Source organism: Xylocopa sonorina, chromosome 11 (genome assembly GCF_050948175.1).
Source record: "Xylocopa sonorina isolate GNS202 chromosome 11, iyXylSono1_principal, whole genome shotgun sequence".
NCBI lineage: Eukaryota > Metazoa > Arthropoda > Insecta > Hymenoptera > Apidae > Xylocopa > Xylocopa sonorina.
Window position 1 is genome coordinate 825,313 of NC_135203.1, and position 27,604 is coordinate 852,916.

A 27,604-nucleotide genomic window follows, 5' to 3' on the forward strand; every position below is an offset into this window, starting at 1 on the left:
CAATTGCTAGACTCTCTGTACTCGCAGTGAAAAGGGAAGGTTGAAACCTTAGTCTGTAATTAAGTACCGTCCTGTTCGTTCGGAAACTTCTCTGTTCACTCGATCGGTCGTGCCAATCCAATTATCTCTATTGATGTTTTGTATCTGTTAACGCAGCATCCGGCAGCACTTCGTCGTGCAGATACGTGAAGGGTCAATGGTCGGAATGTGATTCAAAAACCAACACGCGGTCCCGCACGCTAAATCTTAAAAAGGGCGACAAGTCCTGTGAGCAGACCAAGACCATCCAGAAGAAATGCAAAAAAGGTAACGACACATCGATCCATTCTCGATTCACATTTGGAAAATCTGTTCAAAGGGATTCTCGCATTTTTAATCAAAGTTAAATGTTTAACTGTAGGTAGTATCATTATTGCGTACGTAATCGTGTATTTGTTGCTTTTCAATTACTGAAAATACCTTTCTGCCAACCTCGTGCATTTGTTTAATTTATAAATTTAATTTATAAGAATCTCTTTAATTAAACGATACACAGATAGTGCTGCTTTTCCAATTATAAAGAGCGCACGACATATCTTTCGCTAATTAATACACACTTTAATTTGCTGAGAGTTTGAAAAGCAAACATAGTTCAGACAGAGCGAGACTTAATGTACCGGGCTAATTAGCGAAAATCCCGAGAACGTATTAATTAATTGAATGAGGAGAACGCATTCTAGTTTGCCGATATCGATGATTTCTGGCAACGGTACAACACTGTGTCGCTACGAACGACACGCACGACAAACTAAAACCAATTTAACGGCCTCTCATATAAAGTGCATCGAAACAAAAGCAAATTGTGGTTAAAAACTCGCTTAAGCTACGACATCAAATGCATACGACCATTGAGAAAACATTTTAATTCAGTAGACACCGCCATTTCGTTCTCCTGTATCTCTTTCAATCGAATTAAACTCGCTACGACCGCGCAAATGTTTCAATTTTCCGCAATCAAGGCTTCTTTTTGGATCGTTGCACAACTTGATGCAAATAAATCCTTATATCTTTTCAACTATTGTTCTAATGAGCTTTTTACCGACCGAATGAAGATCGATTAATCGATTGTCGTGTGATGTAACGTAACACGATCTGCGCACCGCTGGTGTCATGAACAATAATTAATGGGGTCTTGTGTCGGTCTGATCACAGCTTGCCGGTACGAGAAGGGTACGTGGAGCGAATGCGTGAATCAGCTGATGACCAGAGCGGACAATTTGAAGGCGAACAGCGATGCCTCCTGCGACAAAACGCGCCAACTAACCAAGAGGTGTAAACCGGAGACCAATACTAAGAAGTCCCCCAAAGGTATATTTGTTGCCATTGTTTTTCATCGCGTACACTAGCTACTTATTTAAACCAAGAACTAGAATTTCTTCTAGAATTTTTCTAGGCTTAACTAAAATCAATGCATGATACTATCCAATGTAATTAATAATGTCTAAGAAGTAAGTTTTTCATTGACGTAAGACTTGATATTAAGAGAAGAATAAAATGCATTGACATTTTAATGAGAGACAAAACAATGCTACTGTTTGAGACTTCAGTGTTCTGCAAGTGCTGTGTACGGCAAGGTTGTACAGCAAATCATGGCACATTGAATAAGTAAAAATGGCAGGTTGCATCCTTGCGCCTATTCGTGGCTTATGGTTCAATATTTTCTACTGGATTTTTTAATAGCAGTTGATGGCATTTAGAAGAACGTAAAGCTCTTATTTTTCCCAATGGAGACCTTTATTTTTATATTCTTTTAAACAATACTCTTGTCATTGCATATTTACGCCATGCGTTTTCTTTGCATGCCTTATTTTTAATATCTACACATACATTATTCTTATTTTTCCATTACATACTCGTTTCATGGAAAATCTTTGCTTACATTTTTAATTGTTTGTGTTATATGTGTTATATATGGTGTAAGTGTCAGTGAAAGCATGAGTAAGATATAGTATGATTGAGACTGGCGTAAGTTTAAATGAACCAGACCCTAGCCCTATCTCTATGTTCCAACCCCGGCTGTGAACATAAAAAGGTAGAAAAGGTGCTCGAGTTGTATGGCGTATCTGAACAACTCACCTCTGAACAAAATTGGCGTATGGTAAAAGGTTGACCACCCCTGGTATACGAGGTTGTAAGTACTTGAGATTGACGCTGGTCGCGGCAAGTTGCCTCATCGAGCACGCTTGACGATGGCATTGACAGAGTTAAAGATAGCTTATTGAAACTTCTTCATGTGGTCACGGACAATTGCAGCAATAAATGTTCCATATAAACGTTTGAATGGAAGGAACACGTGTCCAACGGGGACGTATTTTGCTACTCGTAATAATTCCTTTTCTCAATGAATTTTCAAATCACTTTTTCCCGCTTTACAAATAGAAAACAGTTAGATATGTCGCAATTCAAATTTCATGATACATCTATGGTAGAAAATATAACTTTCATATATGGGTGAAGAAACATACATTTGATCATTTTTATTAAACTGTTTCAGGGGAACGAGCGACCAAGAAGTCGGGAAAACAGTAAGGTCGGGTAAAACAAGTGATAATTGTCGACCAATCACTCAAGGTAGTGTACGGCAATCTGTTCCAACAACAGGCAACGAAAACACAATCTTGTCTTTTTCCATGTGAAACTTTAATTTTCAAACAAATACTACCTAGCGTGAACGTATAAAATAAAGCGAGAACGTGAGACGAAACGTTTCGGATTTTAAAATATTGACAGTGATTGTAATTGAAGAAGGAATCTGTCAGATGCGATCGTGAATTTGACTTTCGAACGTTATTGTCGGTATACGCCCGATAGTCGATAATAATTATCGATCGTACATGTCGGCTGTTTTCAGAATTACTTCCATTATGTGTGGCCAAATGTCATTAATTGCGATGCGAATGTAATAGAACGCATTGCTGGATCTGATAATGTTTTCCTTAGCAGTTCTGCCGACTCTGAAGTTACTGTATTCCAATCTCCACGTATGAGCATTACAAATCGTATTCTCGATACAATAGCATACTAAACTTGCGAAAGATCAAGTAGATCCTTGGTATGCAAACAGTTTTATGACCTAAGCATTTAATAAATTGCATACATATCATTTGAAGAATATGTGAGTTAAGAAAACGTAATTGAACTGTATTTATATTGCTTTTCAATAAATAATTTCTTTGTCTTTCCTTTTTGTTTTGTAAAGTTGTAATTTTTTTTATTATGCTATACTATTGTGTCGATGATAAACGATTTGAGGTATAATAATTATATTGCTATATGCCGTGGTGAACCTCTAGTTTCAAGAATCGACACAAAACGACTGCCGTTGAGATTCTTCGCGAAACAATATTCTTACTAGAATATACATCGTTACGAATCCATACGAGTTTTAAAAGTTATACGATTATCAATTATAGCGAGCATAGAAATCCCCGATTAGAAGTAGTTCGTCTTCCGTTTGAAATACGTCGAACGATTTAAGGAAGATAGAAAAAAAAGCAGACGATCGTACGATCTCCAGGTTTTTTAAGATGCCCATTGACTTTGTCTTCCTCTAAACGAAAGAATAAAAGAAGGCGTCGATGGGCGAGTGTTCAGCTCGTCGAGTCCCTTGATATTATTCTTTTCTACGTATCCTCTTACGTGCACGATTGTTTTAAGCTGACTCTCAGTTCGGTTCTTTCATTAATAGTATTTACACTTAAAACCAGGTACAATGTTTGTGGATAGAGATTGTATCCTCTCGATTGACACATAGAGAGATAATATACAGTGTTCGATGTTAACTATGTCTTATACAACTAATGGTTTCCAGACTTCTCGGACGTTTTCATTTCTGTTAGAATGTAATTGAGCTTCTAGCTGTTTGTATTTGCAAACTTAATTACGCAATATAACGATAAAGATGACACATAAACAACATATAAAGTATAGTAAAGAACATACATTGGAAGGTATTCTTTGAGGAAACCGTCGCGTCCTTAAGTTTGGGAATCAGTGTCTTACATAATAAGCACGATTTGATGATAATTACTACCATTTGTCCGATATGTATTAATGATTCTTCTTGACAAGACGTAACTTTTACATTAAATGAAGCGTCGGTATATACAGTCGTTACATGTATCTCGTATTATCTCCGAATGAAAACGAAGAGAAAAAAAAGAAAAAAAAAGACTTAATAATAACGAAAGCCAAATGAGCATAAAAATCAAATTAACATAACGCAAAAGTCTCAAGCATCTCGTAGATCCGGGAATGGCTAATTGACTAAATTAGAACTCGTCCCTACGAGGTGTTCCATTGAAACTATAGAAATCAAACCTTTCCCTTCTTAAATACAATATTGTATTTGTTTTTATGTCTAGATGTATTCAAAAATTCGATGAGAAAAAAGTCAGCTGATACAGGTAATGATGCTGGGTATATACGGAGTATATGCATAAGAAGAAATACGTTCAGGGCGGACACATAATATACAGATTGATAGTGTTGATCGGATATCAATGATCGTAGATTAGACTACATATGTACATCATATCATCATTATTCATTACAAAAAAAGAAAGAAAACTGAAGAAAAACGAATCTGTCGATAGAATAAGGATAGCATTATCTACGATTTCTTTTCTTCTATGGTTTCTTCCAATTGATTATCATTAAGCATCTACTAATACGTAATTAAATAACATGCTTCACCTCTCCTTGTGTAAAACTCAATGGAAGTTCTCCATGTTTTAAAAGCATTGTAACATAGCATAATAACAATAGAGAAAGTACGCTAATGTTTAGAGTTTAAATCGTTCTTAAACGCGCATGCGCGTACACGTGAGTTGAGGCATCATGGCGGAGAAAGCTTACTTTCGACTAACGAATTTCGATCCATCATTGTACTTGCAACACAATCAAAAGTCTTTCCAAGGACGTCATCAATCGGTTGATTATACCATTTAAAGATCTTCTAATCATTGCGTACCAATGTTGATAAGTTACGCTCGATATCAAAATTAAAATCAAATTGTATCAAATATATCAAATTTTGCTCGTCTTATTTTTACATGATTACTGCGAACGAGTTTGAATCGAATCAAAAAACGGGAAATTACCGGTTAATTAAAGAAGGTGAGAGAAGCAGAAAGATTGTTCTTGATCAAGGAAGTTGAAATTTCAGTTACCTGGGCAAGCATGAGTGAAATCCATATTTCCTAAACTAAACATCTCGTAGCTCGTGAAAAGTCATTGTCAGTGGTGTTTGTTTACAAACTGACGTTATAACTGAACGCAAAAATTGTATAATGTAATATCTACTTATTAAATAATTGTGTAACCGTTACACATGTAATAAAAATCCAATGTTGTCAATAAAACTAAATATTATATATAAAATGGTGAATAAATTTAAATTGTTTTAATGAACAATAATCGCATTATTAAATAACGACAACTATAATAAAGTGTACGCGTGTGTTATGTAAATATCAGCATTTTTTATTTATATGAAAAAGATATAAAAATTACAAAAGTTTGTAGATAAAAGTGTCATTATACAAGTATCGTTAGTTTCTAAAAAATTGGACGGGTACAGATCCTTAAATTTTTTTTCAATACAGTACTTTCATGCTAATTTTGTATCACGAAACATGTTCCAATTGAACTTGTCAAGTAGAGAAATTATTGCTGAACAATTATTGATAAACTAGTGCATTTCCTACACTCTCAATTTGTTTCGGGAAAGAACAAAATAATAAATTAATTTTCATGACTCAAAATTTTGTTGAAAATACAATAATGCGTATAAATGGACAGAAAGTTGTTAATATTTTTTACGCTATGTATAAAAGGTAACATATAAAAGACACCTGGAAATTGAATTTCAAGGTACTTGATTACATTTACCTGCAAATATTATATATGTTCAAACAATTGGTTTAACCCTTAAACTGCATAGTACAATTAATGATATAGAAAGTGAATAATCCCAATAATCATGCATCTTTAGAATGTCTTTAAGTCGTAAGGGTTAAGGAATAACTTGTAGAAAAATAATTCTTAGATCTAAAGTATCATCCCAATATACGAAGCATGTTTCTACATGTTAAAGTAAGTTTTGATTTAGTCTAAATATTTCCCTCACATGAAACAGATCTATAACGTGATGTGAAAATATACGGTGATATCTACTTAATTAATTTCACGCCATGGAGACTGAAAGATTTCGTGAATAGGCTTTTTCTTCCCATTCCTGGTCAGTCGGTAGCGTTGTGTGCCGCACTTTGCAAATACGCGAACCATATTTCAATAAGACTATTATTACACAAACGACAAACAGCGTTAAACAGGTAGTCGCTGGCCAAAATATATGTAGTCCCATCTTGGACTTTTATTCTTATGTTACTTCTTTAATATAACGTCTAACCCTGTCTACTTTGCACAGCTGTTACTTTTCACCTTTAGCTAGACAAGAAATAAGTTTGCACGACTGCAAAACTGTTGTGATGTTTTTAACTCAAATATTAATACTTTTCTAAGATTGTGTGTCTTTATATATATGATATATCGAAACTAATGCTTGGCTAAATTTCGCTCTCACGTTTTTGCATTTCCATGTATTCTTGTGTTTGTGGCGCAGTTGTGTAGGATTTGGGATTATGATACTGTAAAACTTCTCGTTTATCTTGGGGCTGAAGCACAAGCCCTGATTCCAATTCGCTCAAGTCTAAGGGTGGCGTTTTATGTGGCAATACTGTCCACAATGGTTGTATCCACCTGTTTCCTAATTCAATAGGGATAATTATATGAATGACTGACATTCAAGATAAAAATAAAGTATTATAATCATAGTTTACCAGTATGAGGACTGCACCAATAATTTCGATAACTGGAACACAAACAAAATCCAATGTTTAAAATGCACAGGAGTGTGAGTATCATAGAACAGATACCAACGGTGATGTAAAACGGTGTGAAATCACTATATTCGTGCTTCACGAAAAAGGGATTCTTCAGGTAATCCTCTCGCTCGTCTAAAATGGACATGTTATAAATTTTAGACTGAGATTCTTCTGAAAAAGAAAAACAAAGACAATTTTCTCTTCAGTGCACAAATTTTTGTCAAAGGATTTTGGCATATTAACCATTTAACATTATCTAATGCTCCGAATTATTCCTTTACTAATTCTATTAAATATGTAGCTTTTAAACTTTAATATAATTTACATTTCTAGAATATTATATTATATTTGTTTCTTTTTTTTTATTTACTTGAGAATATAGTGCAAATGCTTAATAATCAACTGAAGAGAATAAAAGTTTATTACATTTTACCAACTCAACTCGTAATAAATTTAATATTTGTTAAATATTAAATTCAATTGCATGTTCTATGAGATTAATAAAATAAATATTTAAAGAAACTAACAACGTTTCATTTGTACTTAAGGAAACGAAGGCGTGGCATGAAGTCAATATTACGAAATTAGGGTCAATTGAACCAAATTTCTTTACTTCCTATAATACTGATTACATCCTACCTGAAATTGTAATTTGCTATATATAAAACGCGCCACTTGAAAATAATTAAGGATAAACATTGTTAAAAAAAACATTTATAGGACCACAATTCGAACCAATGAAGATAATATGATACTATCGTATCAAATTATGCATACCTTCAGCTTTTCTATTGCCTGTCTTTTTTTTGTGTTTGTTAATAACTAATGTTTTATGTATTGAATATTGGCAACATTAATGTAAAGACATAGTAATCTCAAAAACACGCATCACTTTATACATTCGAAGCTGTGCTATAGCAAGTTGTATTTGGGCGGGGCGTTGTATATAGTGGACGAAATATATGTTTTGCACACAGTTTACATGTAGCGACAAAATGAAATGGTTGCAACCTTAAGATTCAGATGAAGTACAAGATAGTTCAACCATACAATTCATTTTTGTATCAGTTGAGAATTCTAAAGCTACCTTGGTATTTTAATGTAGTTTGCAATCTTGGTATCCCTTTGCAGGAATTTTTAGGATATACATATTCAAATTTACTAGCCTATTTATTACATTTTACATTTTTGACTTGAAATACTTTTTATTAACCTCTTGTTTCTTCTTTCCGTTACAGGTGCCATAGGAGTAAAGATAGAAGAACTTTGGACAAACAATGATATTCAGGACATATCTTCAGGTAATCAGAATTGATCTAGAGGGTCGTACATTCAAAATGAAAAGGGGAAAAACATATTATTTATATTATATTATTAATTTTATAGAGGAAAATAGTAAAGTGAAACTATATTTCATTTTTCATAGCAATTATACACATATTTTCTAATGATACATCGGTAGTAGTATAATAAATTAGATTACTTTGAAATCCAACACTTTTCAGATATTCCAAACGACCCCAATTCAACAACGATTTTACTTTACGACCAATATCTTCTTTTTCTTTCGCGGCTAAGGTTTTTACGTTCGTTCTGGAAATGGTAATATAATATTATTCTGTACATTGTTGTGGAAAGAAGGAAATAATATTAGAAATTGAAAGCAGATTAAAATTATTTAGTGCCTTGTATTTTCCGTATTATTTTCAGTATTTCCGTTTTTCCGTATTATTTTAGTTGCCTTGCTTAAACCAGATCCACAAGTAGCCCAGCTCGCGATACTGCACAAAACTGTAAATTCATTCAATGTAAATCCACACTGTTCTAAGAATGCTTTCCCAACATATGATGCATATTCACATCTGTGATGACAACAAAATGCAATAATTAAACCAACAACATTACACTTTGGTTTACTTTGCATTGCTTGAACTAAACAGCTTATGGTCAAATCTGTAATATAGAAAACAATTTCCTATAAATATTATACGATTTTTTATTATGTCAAACGTAGATGAATCATCGTATAGATGATTTACCTGTAGCTACACCACATAAGTGTTTTGCGATACCAACTTTATACTTAAATTTCTGAATTTCTGTTATGTCATTCAGCTTCAGATCAGCAATATCAGCTCGTATTCTTTCTATAACGAGGGGAGATTGTTCTTTCTTTAATTTATTGTCACTTTTGTGCCTGTGGCTGGAACGATCTACCAATAAGATACAACAACCTTTCTTATCCTTTATCATTTGTCCTAGCCAATAAGTTAGTTTACCCTTTCCTGCCCCAAATTCAATGAAGCATGTATCTTCTTTCACAAGATTCGCACGCTCTAAATGTGACAGCAGTGATGCGTTTTGCAACAGATGTTTTTTAACAGTTTTTCCACAAGTAACATTGTTTAATTTATCTCGAAGTACTCCATGCTCTAATATTACTTCAGAAAATTTTGGCAACCTTCCTAAAAATGAAATTTAAATAAGTTATTAGCTTAATACAAACCGTAATATAAATTTAGTGGTAGAATTTCAAAGATACATGTGGATTACCATAAGCTATCTTTACTTTATCAATAACTGCATTGATTACAAGTTCATTTAACTCTGAGAGTGGTACATGTTGTGGTATTTTACTCTCTGTATTGCGATTAATTCCTTTTACTATAAATGATGGTTGCGCGTCAACTAAACGTTTCGCATTGCACACCTTTATGTGTTTAGACAACTTTGATTCGTAACATGTACTGGAAACGATCTATAAATTTTGTACACATGGAAGAATATAAGCAACGGTTATCATAAGAGAGAGAGAGAGACTTACTGCGAAGAGTCAAGTGGACATTTTATTCGTCTACTTTCAGACTCTTTGCCAGGACGAATAGGTTCTATTGAAATTCCTTGATGTTCGCCGCAGTATCTGTTTCCTTTCCTTACAGTCATACGACAATAACGATTCTTTCTTTTCACAAAGTACATACAACGATTCTCTTCTGTCATTTTCTGAATTGCTTAATATTCTTTTTGTTTAATTAATGTCCTAGTCCGTTTTATAAATCGTAATACACAGTATTTTGAAAAGATAGTGCAACAGAGTTTGTACATAACCTAATCCATTCAGCACATTATTCAAATAAAAATGTAAAATTATCTAATAGTAAATTCATTTGAATATACAAATAATTGCCCATTATTATATTTATTGATTATTACTTAATAAAATTGACGAGTATCTATTAAAAAATAAAACAAAATTACTTTAAATTCCATTTACCATTTTTTTATGGTGAAGCCATCCTTCGACAAACCTATATAAAAAAGACGAAGAGCGATAGGTGACAGTCGCTTTTGTGCGTTCATCCGAACAGGATTATAATGTGTCTTGTATTTACTGATTTTGCTTGTTTTATGAAATTGTTTCATTTCGCATATTGATTTACTCTTTAAATAATTTAGGTTCGATTGCACTCTGTGCACGTGTACGTACTTTATTATTTAATGAATTCAGTTTTACATTAATATTATTTGAAATCTGTTTAATATTACTTGAAAAGAAAAAAGCAATTGTGCATCTACTCGGAATCGAATCTAATTGAAATATGTAGATAAAAATAGATTAGTAAAAATAACGTAAACTTTATATATTTAAATAGTTAATTTTAAGTGCAATGAATAGAAATATCACTTTCGAAATATCATCGAATATTCCATCCGCTGGTTGCTGTATCAGCAATTGACATTAATACAGTCGATTTATAGCCATTCGCGTATTATGCTAACGAGCACATGGCTATGTATATTTGTGTAATACCGTTAATGCTAAATTTAAATATTATTTTCAGTGTTTACGTATATCTACGACATGTAGTTGACGTACGTGAGCGCGGAATGGTACGCTCCTAATGGACCAATCGAGTGTAAAATTGTAACTGTGCAACTTTCGTAAATTAAGATCGCGCGTTACATTCAGAGTCTGTCTTAAGTGCTGTCATTCTCTTATTTCTTGACATCTTCGTTAAAACGTTCTTTATGCGAGCAGAAGTTTATACGCAAACGTGTGCGAGAGACAAGTGTACAACACAACAAAAATATCACCTGTACACGTTATAGACTGCTGGCGGACAGAGTACCGTTCACATCGTATTAAACCGCACGTTATACTTTCTACTGTTCTAGATTATAATTTGTCTACGTTTATCTTAAGGAGGAGTGTGAAAAAATGAACCACTGATTTTTAGTTAATCCAGTTAAAACTATATTGCAGTTAATGACTCACAGGAATATCTTTCATGATTTAAAAGCGATTCGTGTATGCTTGTCGATATGTAAAATAAGTGAAAGAGAAAAATCGTAAGGGCGCCGGCGTAGAGACTCGAGCACCTAAAATTTCGTGGCTATTGATCTCCGTTTATTGGCCGTGAGCACGTGTTAGCTAGGGTCGTCTATTTGATACGGTCTCGTGACCATTTGAAAGAAAAAAAATGTCCAATTTCGAGTCGTGTTATCAGTGTATCCACGTGTATGTTTGTAGGCCGTTTTCGAGGCGGAAATGGTATGCATCGCTCGCTTTAGTAAGCGTTGCATCCACATTTTTGATCTATCAATTTTTGTTCGCGACTAATCTTTCATTCACTCAGATTAAACAAGAAGACACATTTTCACAGAAGATTTACCAAGATGGTACGTGCATCGCTACGTGTCGGCTGGAATATTGTTCTAAAGATTAGTATTAAAAGCCAATGTTCTGTTAAAAGTTAAATACAATTTCAAATTGAATATTCATATTGGAAATTCGTTTGTTTGTTTCTGTTCTAACTGGAATACACCGAGAGGAAAATAGGTTAAAGATAAGTTGTCAAATGGTTAACAATATTCTTTCCGTTATATATGAAAAGTTTTGAACTTGTTACCCTGTCGCTTTTTCCGATACAGTAATGTTATATTTATGGATGTTACAGTTTTGAAGACGTGGTATAATTTTACTGACGGTGAGTATAAAAGAGCAATTTATTTTAGGTTTACATGTTATTATTAAAAAAATCAGTATTGTCCGCGTCATCTTTTCGTTTATCATCTTTATCATTCTTTTGGTATCCATATCATTTCAAATAAGTATGGTCGTTTCGATTTACACGCGAGTTTAGAATTTTATATATACAGCAACGCTATTATGTAACTTTGCAAATGTTGATTTCGATCTTCATTTACGATCGAGCAACTATAATTTATGCATGAAACGTTAAAGATAATTTACAATGTTTCGTTATAGTCATTCTATTATCGTAGTCACGTTTTACGTATCGCGCAAATTTGTTTGTATGAATGTTAGTATATTATTAATAGTATCACGTACGAGCGGCTTTTTTTTCTTTTCTTTTTTGTCGAATAAAATAATCTATAAGCTTGATTATAAACGCAATTATAGCAGTGCGTTAAGTGCCAATTTGTATCTGTTGAACGTCCATGTGAAAGCGAATGAAAATTATCGTTATGAAATGCGTATCAATACAAGATACTCGATACTTACCATTTCATTGGTCCATGAAATTTACATTTTATTAATACGGTGTCTGATTTGAAACAAAAATATTTTTTAAATGATCCTGATTATGAATTTTCAAATTTATGTATCTTCCACGAATTACTTGCAGTTTCGAGCAATAATTTGTTTAACATTTTTAATGTACGTTCAGTTTAGATAGTTTTTTTTTTTAATTTTTAATGAACGCACGTTGATATTAAATGTTGTTAGGGGGAAAAGGAAGTTACTTTCAGGGTATTTTAATTGATGACCAATCATAATTGTTAATACCCGTAATGTGTAACGTTAAGAATACTAACATAGGGATGCATGTATGCACGTAATGTTTCATAAATATATTTAGGAATTTCTTTAAACTTTAATTCTAAATATTTCCATATTTTTATAATTCAGCCAATTTTTCAAATGTTCTATAATATGTACGTGTTTACAGGTGTTAGATGGTACAACGATAAAATGCAATCAATATTAGATCCAGTGAATTGGGAGCGGTATATGGCCGATATTCGGCGAGATTGGATACTTTGGATTCACAATCCGAATGAACCGTCTGACCTTGAAAACGCAGAACCCGAAGACCCGTCGATGGGTCAAGCGAGTGTGATTCGAAAGATTCTCCAGAACAAGGTGATATTAATAAATTACAATCATCATTTCCTCTATATAAAAGTCGCAATGATAAGTAAGATGTAAGCTTATGAAATATTCAATGAATATTAAAGAATATCAATTTAAGGAAAATCTTGTTAATGTCTTCTTTATCTTTCTGTAAACATAGAAAAATGGTTTCTTCGTGGAATGTGGCGCCTATGACGGGGTGACCCGGAGTAATACGTTTGTACTGGAACGACTCTTGAATTGGACTGGTCTGCTCATAGAAGCAGATCCCCTAAATTTCAGTAAAATGTTAATGAAAAACAGAAAAGCTTATTTAACGCCTACATGTCTTGCTATCGAGCCATATCCTTCAGTGGTACGAAAATTTACAATTTACTGCGATACAGATTATGAAAGAATTGGGGCTGCTTAAGTTGCACAGTATTATATGTATAGTTGGTGGAAATAAGACTGAAAAGTCGCAAAATACTCCGTCAGAAGGTACTTTAATATACAGGATGCGGCAGTAACTATTAGCACCTCAGATATCTTCGAAACTATAAGTTCACAGAAATTTTTGCTAATATAAAATTGCACAGTACAAAGGCACCCACCTGTTGACAAAAATCGTTTTTTCGTAAGTGGTGGTATGTCGGACATTTGAAAGTCACCTTCATTTTTTTAAATGGATTAGTATGTTTTTTCTTCCGTAATACGATAGAGCATCTTAAAACGAGTTCAGCGACCTGTAACATGAAGCTATTGAAGGTCATAGAAAGTAAAGAAAGGCGATAATACTTACGGTTTTGGTAGTAAATGAAACATACGTACTGTAAACAGTCGAGAAATGCGTAATGTTTACCGTTTACTTCACTGTTAATATACACTGCACGAAGGGCATTTTAATAGTTTGCTGGATAGGTTAAACATAATAAGATTGGTATCGATAAATCGGTCAGTCTGTTCCGACCGACGCCGAGGCAAGCAATAAACGTGGGGTCTTCGAAAACTGAATTTATGACGCGTTCATGACATCAATGCCAATTTTACATTGGGTCTTTTGCTAGAAGAATTACCTTTACTTATACGACAATGTACATCATTCACTGATTGCATGAAGGGAAATGAATAAAAAATTTCGAAATCGTTAGATTGGACGCAGCGGTCCAATATCATGGCCAGCTCGTTCACCATACATAATACTTCTAAATTTCTTTCTTTGGGGAACACTGAAAGAGAAACTGTACAAAAAAGTACCAACTACACCCTACAACATGCAACAGCGAATTATTACAGCCTGTGCGTCAATAAGTTTTGACAGCGATGGTCATCATTTCGAACACCTACTATAAACGTATGCGTCATTTACTACCAAACCGTAAGTATTATCACTTTTTTCTACTTTCTATGACCTTCAACGGCTTCATGTTACATGTCGTTGAACTCGTTTTAAGATGTTCTATCGTATTACGGAAGAAAAAACATACGGATCTATTTAAGAAAATGAAGGTGACCTTCAAATATCCGACATATACTTTCGACTTATAAGAAAAAATATTTTCGCCAACAGATGGGGCCCTTTGTACTGTGCAATTTTATATCAGCAAAAATTTCTGTGAAACTTATAGTTTTGAAGATATCTGAGGCGCTAATAGTTACTGTTCCACTGTATAATCGATTTAATGACTTGATTATGTTGTTTGCACCAACTACTTTTCATACCTACACATACTACATATTACGTTTTAGATTACTCAATTTTCAGAATTCTTTCTTGATGGCCAACAATGTTGGACGCCTTCACGAGTTAAACGACTCGGACGTCAATCTGCCAAACTCTCCTGACGTTGCGCACAGTGGTTTACATACTTCCGTACAATGTTTTCCGTTTCATCATTTAATGGCAGCCCTCAACGTGACTACGATAGATTATTTTAGTCTTGACATAGAGGGTCACGAGCTCAAAGTGTTGAAAACGATTCCATTCGACAAAATAAACATAAAGGTGAGCTAATTGGTAAAAGGTAAAAATTTCAAATTAGTAACTGATTAATGTTTCAGACACTGTCGGTGGAATTCTCCCATGTTGAGGATGGTAAACGAAAGTTAATTGACTTTATGAAGTCAAACAATTATTTTGTGTATTCCTTTGTTGTTAGAGACGATAATTTAGCGCACGATATAATATTCGTAAAACGCAGTTCATAGCATAAACTTGTATTAGTCGTATGCTACAGTATTTTAGAATTTTGTTTCTTGATTTAAAATGTGTTGAATGTAATTTAGTTAGTACGAAATACGTTTAAAGACGTTCCTTTTAGTACGATATTTGGATAGCATATACAGCAGACAGCTATATTAATAAGGTATATATTATTTTATAATTATTGCATAGTGTACTGTACAATACCGACTGTATACACTCAATTTTCTATTTTGCTAATTTTATTATTAAAATTTAGCAAATAAACTAGTTTCAGAAAGTAGTGGTATTATTAGCAGTAGTATTATACTATTAATATTATTTTAACTTTATTTTAAAAAATATTTGCAGAAATGTACATCTGGCATAATAAAAATAATCTCTGTATGGATACCTCGCATAACTCAGCACCAATTAATATATAAATAAAATGCAAAACGAACGTTTTGTAATCAATTAGGAACAATTGGAATTTGTATTGGACGAGAAGACTCATCGGAAGTCTACCTTATTTCTTTCCTTCTATGTGTCTTATATTTAAATACTTTTTTGAGGGAAAGATATTCTAAATTTTTCGGAATTTTTACAAATTTAAGGACCAAAACGGAACTGTGAATTTTTTAAACGCTACTGGAATGATTTAATGTACAATTAAATCAACCTGCTACTTATTGCTACGTCGTGAGCAATAAAGTCTTAGTAATATATTATACGTGATATTTATAAAAAGAAAATATAAATATACATATATTTCGTCACAATTGTAATTAATTAAATAATTACTTAAAGCTTGTAGACTAGTTTTTTTTTGTCGTCGTATAAATACCGCTAGTTTATCGAATACCACTATGTCTAGACGTTTTACAAAGTACCATCAATTATTCTACCAACTGTCCCAAATTGTGTCCGAGGTTAATATCAAGCGATAAAACGCAGCAGTTGGTTCAGCCATAAATACGTTAAGCCTATAGGAACTTAGGACTCGCCATTTTACACATTAACGAAGATGTACAGTTTCCGTTTTACGAAATCAATTTAAGCTACGCTAGCTTAACGACCGTAAACGTTACAACGAAATTCGAATAAACGAGTGTTGTGGCATACAGTTAAATAAAGTCATAAATTGAGATCTGCTAATTTTTAAATAGTAGTTCAATTCCACGACACATTATGCAGCTTATTTCTTAACTGATCTTTCATTCATAGATACAGTTACACGTTCGTCGGGTTTTATTATGTACACTATAAACATAGTTCACTTGCATAGTAATCACAGATACGAAAATTCTATATAACGATAATTCGATCCCAATGTATCGTTCTTAATCCTATGAAGATTGACGTTTTTCACGGGGAACAATTTTTCAGCATTGCGAATCCAAGTACTAAATTGGCTTATAGTCCGTTTAAAGCAATCGCTATGTTATTAGATATATACAGTGCTGGACAAAAGTATTGGCACAGCATGATTGTTATGATAAAAATGCTTATAACTATGAAACAAATTGTTAAAAAGGAAAAATTTGTTTACACGTTTATTTATTTATTATTCTAGATTATTATTTAACAGAAACAGTAATATAAATAAAGTGATATGCGAAATAATAACAAAAACATATTTATTGAGCGTTTTAAGCATGGACAAAAGTATTGGCACATTATACAAAATTTAGTGTAGTTGTATCTCTCCGAAAAAAATCCGATTGTCACTTGATGGTATAGGTAGGGGATTCCCTGATAGTCATTTTTTCTAACAGTCATCCTTAAGTTCAGTCGATTAGCAACATAGGAAATATAACAAGCAACAATGTCAAGAAGAGGGAAAGAAACTACAAGTGAAGAGAGAAAAATAATATTAAATTTGCACAAAATGCGAAAATCTTATAGTGAAATAGCAAAAAGTGTTAATAGAAGTCGATTCACTATTAGAAGTGTCGTAAAACGATTTGAGAATCAATCAGATTTCAAAAGTAGGAATCGAAGTGGACGTCCCTCAAAGTTAACAGTTAGAGAAAAACGGAAAATTGTAAAGGAAGTGAAAATAAATTGTAAATTAAACTCATCACAACTTAGAGCAAAGTTAAATGAAGAAAATAAAAAAGAAGTAAGTTCGAAAACTATACGGAGAGTGTTAAAAGATGCGGGATATTCTGCGTGTGTCGCAAGAAGGAAACCATACATATCCAAGAAGAATCGGAAGATGAGAAAAGAATTTGCAAAAGAATTTATAAAAAAGGATCCCACATTCTGGAATAACGTATTATTTTCAGATGAAACTAAATTTAATATATTTAAATCAGATGGCAGAGTATTAGTTTGGAGAAAGCCAAATACGGAAATGGATCCACAACATTTACAAGCCACTGTGAAACATGGAGGAGGTGGAGTCATGGTATGGGGTTCCATTGCAGCGTCTGGGGTTGGCGAATTAGTATTCATAGATGAGATTATGGACAAATATGTATATTTAAATATATTAAAGGAAAATTTATTTAAAAGTGCTAATAAATTAAATCTCCCGCGTGATTTTTATTTTCAACAAGACCATGATCCAAAACATACTGCCTATATTGTACGACAATGGATCGTTTACAATACCGCACATACATTAAATACCCCACCCCAGAGTCCAGACATGAATCCCATCGAACATGTTTGGAATGAATTAGAAAAAAAAATTAGAAAATATAATATAACAAACAAAAACCAATTAAAAGCTATTATTTTACAAGAATGGAACAATATAGAGCCGGATTTTACAAAAAAATTGGTAACTTCAATGCCAAAACGATTGAAGGAAGTTATCATGAGGAATGGAGGGCCAACCAAATATTAATTTTTAATTTCTAAGTACTTTCAATCATTTGTGCCAATACTTTTGTCCATGCTTAAAACGCTCAATAAATATGTTTTTGTTATTATTTCGCATATCACTTTATTTATATTACTGTTTCTGTTAAATAATAATCTAGAATAATAAATAAATAAACGTGTAAACAAATTTTTCCTTTTTAACAATTTGTTTCATAGTTATAAGCATTTTTATCATAACAATCATGCTGTGCCAATACTTTTGTCCAGCACTGTAAATGAGTGAGGACCGAATAATGATCCTAATGACTTTTAAAGATCATTTAATATTGAACAAATTAGAGTATCAGTTTGATTCCGTTTTTAATAAGTACATTAGTGTGATTAAACAGAATCTACATAAGAGTACGAACGATATCGAATAGTACTATGTTGTTTTTATTGTTATTGTTGTTATTATCATTATTATCATTATCATTATCATTATCATTATCATTATTATCATTATCATTATTATCATTATCATTATTATCATTATTATTATCATTATCATTATTATCATTATCATTATTATCATTATCATCATTATCATTATCATTATCATTATCATTATCATTATCATTATCATTATCATTATCATTATCATTATCATTATCATTATCATTATCATTATCATTATCATCATCATCATCATCATCATTATTATTATTATTATTATTATTATTATTATGGAATGGTTTCACCGATCACAGTCTCAATGATTTTTTAAACGTAGCTCTCTTGTTTTTTTTTAGCGATATTGCTACTACTAACGACCGTCGTCTGGAGCGGTACTTTTATCTGTTTCTCTGCTGTCGTGTTGTTGCATGGCACCTTAACGCTGCTGCTTTTGTTGCTACTGTGCCTCCTCCAAAAGTCCGAATGATTGCTGCTACAGTTGGTCGAGCCAGTATTATAGGTACCCGTCTTCTCCGACGTTTTCTTTTTCTTCCTTCTGTTCGGGCTCAAACCGCACAATCTGAGGAATCCTTCCCTAAATTTCGTGGACATCAGATTGTACAGTATAGGATTAATGGCAGAGTTCAGGTACAGCATCACCCGGCAAAAGTACAGCAGGCTGAAGTAACTCTCGACGCCGAGATCAGCGATCTTTTTCGTCGGTACGACCAGAATCCAAAGCGTCAACGCTCGGAATGGTAGCAGAAAGAGGAAAAAGAAGAAGACCACCGTACCGAGCATCAGCATAACCTGCTTGCGATACTTGAGCAAGTTGTTCGACGAGCCACGGCTTATTGTCGGGTTCGTCATCAGATGTCGCGCTATCACCGTGTACAGAACCACCAGAATGAACAGTGGTATCACGAAGAACACGATTATCATCAAGACGAAGAAGCCGATCCTCCAGTAAGTATTTGCAACTGTATTACAGGTCGGAATGTACGTACCGTCCGTACCCTTCTCCACCTCGTACGTGACCATCAGCAGAATCGGGCTGTGAACAAACGTTTATCTGGGTGATTGAATGCTTTTCTACTAAATTCTTATTTTTTACATAGTATTCACTCAGCATATTTTAAGATTGATGGTACATCGATATATTTGCCTCCTGTTTTATTTTTCAAACAATGCTAATACACAGCTCTTACAGTAATTCTTCACTAAAATATCATGGAATGTTACTTCTAATCGCATTACAAAGCAGTTACCATCGATCGGTAACATGAAAAGTATGCTCGATTTCCGTCCTTAATCCTCCTCGAGGCTCGACTACCGTCCAACGAAATTAGTTGCAATATGTTTAACTGTCTACAATACTACCAGTGGGACCGTCTCCATTGCGCAGTTACAAGGAAAATATTGTCAGACGAATTTCTCTTCCTGATCGCTAGAATCCGTTCTCCTAGTTCCGGTCGTGTTACTCCTTCCAGTCTCGCCCCTGCATCTGTTCATTTTACACAGTCCGAAAAACCCTTTTCGAAACTTGCTGCTCATTAAATTGTACAATACTGGATCGAGAGCGCTGTGCAAGTAAAACATAACTCTGCTGAAGTTAAGAAGCGCGAAGAACGTGTCCGGACCGATGACAGCGATTCGTTCGGCTGGCGTGATCACTATGTAAAAGGTCAGAATTCGATACGGCGACAGACAGACGAAGAAACTGATGACCACCGACATCAGCATAGTGATCACGTGTTTCTTCGCTCTAGCGTGGTAGGAGTCGATGGCATTGATGGGATCGGGCGTCAGCTGTTTGACGATGAACGCGTACAGGATCAGCAGGATCAGCAACGGCGCGAGATAAAATAGGAGAATGAGAAGTAGGAAGAAGACCACAGTGGCGCTAGTGTCAGCCATCGTCAGACAGACGGGGACAAAGTTCTTAGCCTCTTGATCATTCTTGCTGTCCCTGATGCGCGTCTCCTGGTACTGCGAGACCCAGATTATGGGACTGCAATCAGTTAAAGTGAAATTGACATGCGACTGCTAAAAGTTTCGGCGTCTTCAAACTGGACAAAGTTTCGAGTGGGAAGGATGACGCAGATTAATGCGAAAACAGTTTCCAGCCCTCTTACCGAGCGTAAGCTTGCGGTTTAATTGGAACTTCGACGATTTAAGACGGGAAACTGGTGTTGCATCGTCTAGGGTTGCGCGGAGTAGTCTTTAACCCCTTAACTTAGAATTATGCTTCAGAGGCGTCGTAAGTCTATCGGACCAAACATGAGTAAGACACCTCAGAGTCGTCGTAAGTCTACCGGACGAAACATAAGCAAGATGTCTCAGAAACTTGGTGGGGCGGCCGTCGCAAATAATGCGGCCCGGACAGTTGGAAATTAAATCGTAAGACAAGGGGTTAAGGCGCACATTTAGAGAAGCGAAGAAATTTAAAGCGGTTAATTATTCCATACTTTTCTATCTCTAGGTGGAATCGTTGAACTTTTGAAAGGGTTCATAGAGAGATGATACAGGGGACAGCAATTTACATTCGCTTTTCAGTAAATTGTTTAACAAATTGACCCGATGAGGATTAATGTGTAACGACAGAGCGATCAATGAGGATTTTATTGCTGAGAAGCATTTGAGTCAACGGTATAACATAGAGCGTTTTGCAAACTCAGTTGGCACATATTTCAATTAGTTGGATTGATGATTATTCTAATTATTAATAGTTTCTCCATCCAATTAGTAATTTTCCACATTTTTTCCAATTTTAGCTTTCCACAAATAAATCATAGACAGTGATCGAGTCGCTCGAATTTCTCGTGAGAAGAAAAAGCTCTTAACTTTTTCTAGGCTCGTTTTATGTATTTTCACGTATTCTCACGTAACGGAACGTAACAGTATCCTGTTGCTTTCTTTCCTTTCCTTTTTCTTTCTTCTGCCTTGGCGCGGATCCGATCTTCGCACGAAAAACGATGCCGCGATATTGAATTTCCTTCAATGCCCGAAGTAATGCAATTTTCGGTAATTGCAGAGGTCCTGTTTACTTTTCTCTTTTTTTAGAGGGATGAAGGATAAGTAGAAACTTTTTTTTCGTTTATTCCTTTGAAAAAATTTAGAAAGATAGAAAAATATAAAGAAGAAAAGATATATTACTTGTATAGTATCTACTACTGTGAAACAGAATATAATCTATTTTGTTTAGGACATAAAGTTACATCTTTACAACAGTTAACCCTTTTTACTCGAAAATTTGTCTTCAAGTTCGACGGCTCCTCGATGGGAACGATGCAAATAATCTTCGGTTCAAAAACAAATCGTAATAACTTTATTTGTTTTGTTAGCAAATTACATATGTTAATAAAATATCTAACATATTTATATTTAAAGAGTGACTTAAATAAACTAAAGGACCTATTCAAAAACCATATGTTTTCGCCCCCAATCGATTTTGTTTAAACTTTGCATATTTGTAGATCTATATGTATCTCATCAATTGCCAGAGTCTCTATCTGTCGGGCCTTTTAATAAGGGAGGGGGAGGGGGTCAAAGTACGCATTTGGCGAAATCTTTCGGAGGCTATAACTTTTGATCAAAAAAAGATATCGACTTGAGTTTTGCGTCAAAAAATCACAAAAAAATTAAGCTTTCGAATGCTATATAATTTTTTCGGAATTTTTAAGTCACTTTTTATGCTTTTTTCTAGTTTTCGGGTTAGTGAAAAATTGCGAAAAATTGTTATTCCCAAAATAGGTATCCCTAGATTTTAACAAAAAACTCAGTATAGGAAGCTCATTTTATGCTCTTTAATTATTCCTCTTTTTCTAGATGTCTTTTTTCTTTTGTATGTTATTCATCTTCATCTTCTGTATCTTCTGATGTTGGTCTTATATGAGGAAAATGTATGTTTAAAAAATTAGCTGGTGCTAATAGATCACTGTATCGTCCAAATCCCAGGTACCATATTATTGCTAACACATGAGCACAGCAACCAACAGTCCTCGCTCCGTTTCTACACTGGCAGTAATAATTTCTGACAGACGTAATTGTGGGCTGTGCGATATCAATTAAAATGAATATCGAATAAAGCTTCTGAGCACAGTGTCGTGATTGCAATTTAGCTTTTATGAACAATGGTGTCTGAATATCCAATCCATATTTGCTGAAGTCTGGAAGATGGCTTTCCTTGCTGATAAAAAATTGGTACTTTCCAGAAAGCAAGTAATTCGCTATATACGACTTTGCAAGTGATAATTGATATGATCCCGTGAACGATTTTAAGCACTTTAATGTCCAGGCTGGGAAGTTTTCATAATGTTTCAATGTCATGTTTTCAAAGTTTTTTATTTTTTTTACAAGACCTTCGCATTCTACAATTTGCTGCATTATATTTGGTTTGTTTAGGTCTTTTAATAAAGTTGAAGCCACTTCTGGATCATCATTATCACTATATATTCGTTTAAAGTATGCGTTGTGAAGAGCACTTGCAATTTTAAAATCTTCAAACAATTTTGGGACACATTCTGAAGCTATAGCTGTTTTGAAATATTTAAATCTTTTAAGTGAGCTATTTACACTTTCTACTACCCATCTTTGTTTGGTGCATACTCGACTTTCGTTTGCTTCAGAGGTTGATAGTTGTTTAACTCCTTTTTTTAGCAGGGCAGGAATGACGACTTTGTAATTATTTTGTAGTATTTCATTTTTTACGTAGGAAAAGCCTCTGTCAAGAATGAAGATATCACCAGGTTTGAAAAAGTTCTTAAACCAATCGGTATTCATAATAAATCTAAAGATATCTGCATCAGATACTGTTGCTGCCCACAATTTATTTGGACCAAAAACATCCAATATATAACCATTCGTAGTTACTGCCAGCATCGGTTTTAAAAAGTTCTTCTTTTTTGACCACTATACGTCACTCTTTAGAAGCGATAATTCGTACTTTTATGCAAATAAACATAAGTACCATCCCATATGGTGATTATTGCATCATCATCTTCATTAATATTATTTATGCGACGAGAAATTGCCGAAGTTTGTCTTTTAATTTTGTCCCGTGTAATATTATTTAAAAAATGTGGTACAAAGTTAGTCATGACTGTTTCTCTTACGGAAGATATCACTCGACTTATTGATGCCTGTGATAGATGAAGAAGAGAAGCCACTTCATTCTGAGAAAAACCATGGTATAAATGCATTAGATATGTCCCAAGCTTATTATTCAAATGGCATTCGTTTTTTCCAAAGCAATACTCAGCCATATTTAAAAATTCGGATTTCTCCAATCTTGAAGAATAATGTAAGTAACATTAAATTAAAAAGTATTTTTAAAAACGAATTCTTCCTAGTACAATAATAATCTCAATCTCCGATGATAATAATTTTAATAATAAGTCACAATATGTTAAGAAAAGCATTTGTTTTGCTCGAATTTCGCGTCCACAGCTTGCGCATCGACACGAATATTATGTTATAACTTTTAAACAAAAAGTTTCCCCAGAGTAAGATTTATACCACTTAAAGAGCATAAAATGAGCTTCCTATACTGAGTTTTTTGTTAAAATCTAGGGATACCTATTTTGGGAATAACAATTTTTCGCAATTTTTCACTAACCCGAAAACTAGAAAAAAGCATAAAAAGTGACTTAAAAATTCCGAAAAAATTATATAGCATTCGAAAGCTTAATTTTTTTGTGATTTTTTGACGCAAAACTCAAGTCGATATCTTTTTTTGATCAAAAGTTATAGCCTCCGAAAGATTTCGCCAAATGCGTACTTTGACCCCTTCCCCCTCCCTTATTAAAAGGCCCGACAGATAGAGACTCTGGCAATTGATGAGACACATATAGATCTACAAATATGCAAAGTTTAAACAAAATCGATTGGGGGCGAAAACATATGGTTTTTGAATAGGGTCCTTTGAAGACAACAGAGAGTTCTTTAGCAGTGATATCAATTTGTTTCGTATAGGCGGAAGTCAATTTTTCGGAAAGTAACAGAACTACACGTCATTCTGTCAACGGTGGTAGTAAAATTGCACCATAGATCAGAGAGGAGGGTTCCTTGGGCGATTCATCAATAGTATTGTGTAGCAGGGCCGTCTGCGAACGCTTAAAATAGCATTCAACGGATTTCCCCTAAAAAATTACGCGTACGTATATCTTGCATCCGAATTACAGCAAAGTATATTTGCTTGTTCAGCTTCCCGGCGTTCAACAGATATACGTTTTTCTACCGTAGAAAGTAACAGTTTGGTTCTTCGGAATTTTCAACTTCTTCATCATAATCAATTTATTTTTCAAATAGTATCATCTGAATTTATGTACGTCAAGATTTACAGTCTTAATTATTGTAAAAGATCAGGATCCAGGGATTTCAATTAAAAATTTTTTTACCGAAGGAAAATGAAAAATTGTAGGTTAAAGAGAAAGCTGAACTTATATGTAAAATGATAACTTTTCCCAGCGATTTATTTGTGAAACTCCTATATTCTGAATTCCCGTTCACTGGCCTGGAAAACCTGTTTCTTATCGCGTTAAGACTCCACGGGATCTGAAGAGGATACCCCAGGTTTATTACTTTTCCAGGCGATAAGTCCTTCGAGAACGAACTCTACAATTCTTTTACCTTTCTATACACTTTTGAATATTAGAAAACCTTTTAAGTAGTACGATCGTCACATTTCTGCGACATTTCATTTTCATAAGTTCCAACTGCAGTTCATTTTTAATTAAATTCTATTTTTCAATTTGCTTTTTTCCTTTTCGATCTGCCATTTTTGTTTTATGCTTATATATCACGTTTATTCTTTAGATGCACCTTTTATACAATGAAAATTAAGCGCGATGCTTGACAAAAATTCCAATAGCTAAACAAGCAAATATTTTCACAGAAATCGTACTTTAAAATGATCCTTAAAAGTACATCCTTAAAAGTATCTCAGCACTATAATATTTGATATAATATTGGATTGCTTCATCTGTTTTTCTTTTTCGAGCGAATAATATCATGATGTAGTTGTTTCTTTAATTTAAAATAAGTTTTGTACAAGGCAGCTACAATTGGCGTGCAAAGTAGTATAACAGTAATGCACTAGAGGATGAATTTATTGAAGCGTATCTTATAGTTGTTTTCTATAACTTGATGGATTGATGCGGAGACTGTTCTTACTCATCAAGTTTTAATTGCATGTGAAAATTCTTTATATGGCTCTCTTCCTCTAAGTTTCCTCACTTTTCAATTTTTCCTTGATTCAAATTTATTATCCTTTTCCTGTCTCATATTTCTCCATTTAGTAAGTAATCACGTAATATATTTTTATAAAAGGTTAATTAGAACAGTACAAGAATTGGCAAAGATGTATTTTCGGTTTTATAGTGTGAAATAAAATTAATTTTTTATCAGACCCTGAGAGTAACAGCTAGAAACAAAATAACGCACAATTTGCTTGTAACCAAACCTAAATATGTCTGATATCAAATGTGAAAAGGAAAAAATGATAATCACAACGCTATCTATGCGATGTGAACACCGGAAATACTTTTTTTCCAACCCAATATTTTCATCGTATTCTTTTTCTTCCTGATTAGATCCAATTACAACTGTTATTAAATTTCATCGAGCAAATTAGATAAAAGTTACTAACGCCGTCTTATTGAGAACTTGTTGCTTCGCAGTAACGGATTTGATTCATGATCTGAATTCATTTTATTGGAAATTTTAAGTTCATTCTACTTTCTTTCCTTATCGACGGAAGATATTCAGAGATTTCTCGTTCCTGGATGAGGAACAGGAGCAAAAATCTTCCTACGATCTGCAGTCTTTCCAATCCCATAATCTATGGACATGGATTATGTATTTTTCTTTCCCATCAATAACACTGTCGAAAATCCGAGATTACGATTTCGAAAGGCACTCCAGTCGGCAAACACCGTCAGGACATATATCGCGGAGGCGTAACGTTGAATTTTCAAGCTCATTAATGCTATCGACAAGCTATCCCTGTATGCGTTTATTTTCCTCAGACTATGGCCGTTTACGTCACGAATGTAAGACTGGAACTCTATAAAGTTGGTGTACAGTCGATGTTACGATTGGATACGAGAAATGTAATTCCTGGACTTCCAAAGAAGTCGCGGCGGACTTTGAGTTGCCGTTTCTGTTAGTTTACCAACAGTTTTGAATTCTTCATTAGTGAAGTTTATTGAGAATAACTTTCTTCTTTTTTCTTATTTGAACAAGTAAAATAGATAAGATATTTCCTAAATTATGTTCCGCATCATTTATTTTTCACCGCTTAATTGGAAAACTGTACTAATGATTTACGAGTATTCCTAGCTTGCTATTCCGTAGTTCTGACCTAAATGCGTGGCTTACAATAAATAATTTTAATATTCGAACATCAATGTAACTTCTACTGCATTACCGTCAGAAAATATTACCATAGGGCAGAACTTACTGGTACATTGGAACAAATTGCATGCGTGTCACGTGATCCACGTACATACACGCATAGCGCCACACGGAGCACGTGCGAGCAGTGCAGGAAACGCGTATTTAGGTTAAAGGATTATCTAATACAACAGCGCAATTTTAACGATATTCCACAGAAAAGGTATTACCTAGTGAGTTGTTCCAACTGGCGTTTACTCGAAACAATGTACATACAAATTTGCATTTTCAAGTCAAAACTAATTTCAACCAGTGATTCTATAGTGTAGTCTTAAACTAGTTTAGTTTTTATTCAGTCATCCGTCGTTGTCTCCTCTGGCCTGAATTGTCCTTCATCAGTCTGAAATACGTGGTCCTATTAGCGTCTTTTTTTTCTTAGTATTTTCTTTTTTCACAGAGCAATCCTCATCCACTTTTTTCACGAAGGCTGACTTTTCAGCGGCCATAAACCCAGCGAGGCTTCGTGTTTGAAATGGCCGAACGCGTCCCCGTGATCCACGAGGGGAAAACGTGTTAGCGACGCGTAAAGCTCTTCCCAAGAAGTGGTTCACAAGCGATATTCCTTTACGACACGTGATACGGGATGCCTCCTTTCGTCCGAAACTACTCGAACGTGAACGGAACACCGTGTGG

At 34.1% G+C, this 27,604-nt stretch overlaps 6 protein-coding genes across 7 annotated transcripts in view; 2 read left to right on the forward strand and 4 right to left on the reverse strand.

The window, feature by feature from the left end:
* Nucleotides 1-4,185, forward strand: part of LOC143429063 (uncharacterized) — a 32,981-nt gene extending 28,796 nt beyond the window's left edge. Inside the window, exons 3-5 of the mRNA XM_076904451.1 lie at nt 157-306; nt 1,192-1,347; nt 2,534-4,185. Of these exons, the coding sequence (XP_076760566.1) occupies nt 157-306; nt 1,192-1,347; nt 2,534-2,568 (341 nt within the window). The 3' untranslated portion in view covers nt 2,569-4,185. The remainder of the gene's footprint in view (nt 1-156; nt 307-1,191; nt 1,348-2,533) is intronic.
* Nucleotides 4,186-6,035: 1,850 nt separating this feature from the next.
* On the reverse strand, nt 6,036-6,408 carry Wrm2 (wurmchen 2 transmembrane micropeptide). The gene has a single exon (XM_076904711.1). The coding sequence runs from the start codon at nt 6,404-6,406 to the stop codon at nt 6,227-6,229; it is 180 nt and encodes a 59-aa protein (XP_076760826.1). The 5' UTR covers nt 6,407-6,408; the 3' UTR covers nt 6,036-6,226.
* A 200-nt stretch (nt 6,409-6,608) lies between these two features.
* Nucleotides 6,609-7,882, reverse strand: Wrm1 (wurmchen 1 transmembrane protein). The gene is made up of 3 exons (XM_076903863.1): nt 7,704-7,882; nt 6,882-7,097; nt 6,609-6,808 (listed from the first exon to the last, which is right to left on the reverse strand). The coding sequence occupies exons 2-3, from the start codon at nt 7,069-7,071 to the stop codon at nt 6,609-6,611; spliced, it is 390 nt and encodes a 129-aa protein (XP_076759978.1). The 5' UTR covers nt 7,072-7,097; nt 7,704-7,882.
* A 434-nt stretch (nt 7,883-8,316) lies between these two features.
* On the reverse strand, nt 8,317-10,182 carry LOC143428769 (tRNA:m(4)X modification enzyme TRM13 homolog). The gene is made up of 5 exons (XM_076903889.1): nt 9,751-10,182; nt 9,480-9,673; nt 8,966-9,391; nt 8,612-8,879; nt 8,317-8,519 (listed from the first exon to the last, which is right to left on the reverse strand). Exons 1-5 carry the CDS (start codon nt 9,924-9,926, stop codon nt 8,333-8,335), a joined length of 1,251 nt encoding a protein of 416 aa, XP_076760004.1. The 5' UTR covers nt 9,927-10,182; the 3' UTR covers nt 8,317-8,332.
* A 1,210-nt stretch (nt 10,183-11,392) lies between these two features.
* LOC143429061 (uncharacterized) lies at nt 11,393-15,659 on the forward strand. The gene is made up of 7 exons (XM_076904449.1): nt 11,393-11,606; nt 11,885-11,914; nt 12,902-13,095; nt 13,247-13,441; nt 14,831-15,070; nt 15,127-15,431; nt 15,620-15,659. Exons 1-6 carry the CDS (start codon nt 11,408-11,410, stop codon nt 15,271-15,273), a joined length of 1,005 nt encoding a protein of 334 aa, XP_076760564.1. The 5' UTR covers nt 11,393-11,407; the 3' UTR covers nt 15,274-15,431; nt 15,620-15,659.
* A 3,185-nt stretch (nt 15,660-18,844) lies between these two features.
* Nucleotides 18,845-27,604, reverse strand: part of Ethr (ecdysis triggering hormone receptor) — a 42,300-nt gene continuing 33,540 nt past the window's right edge. Inside the window, exon 6 of one of the 2 annotated variants that reach the window (XM_076904447.1) lies at nt 18,845-19,571. In XM_076904447.1, the coding sequence (XP_076760562.1) occupies nt 18,845-19,571 (727 nt within the window). Of the gene's footprint in view, nt 19,572-19,934; nt 20,529-27,604 lie in introns of those variants that run through there. The other variant, XM_076904448.1, reaches the window with a different exon arrangement.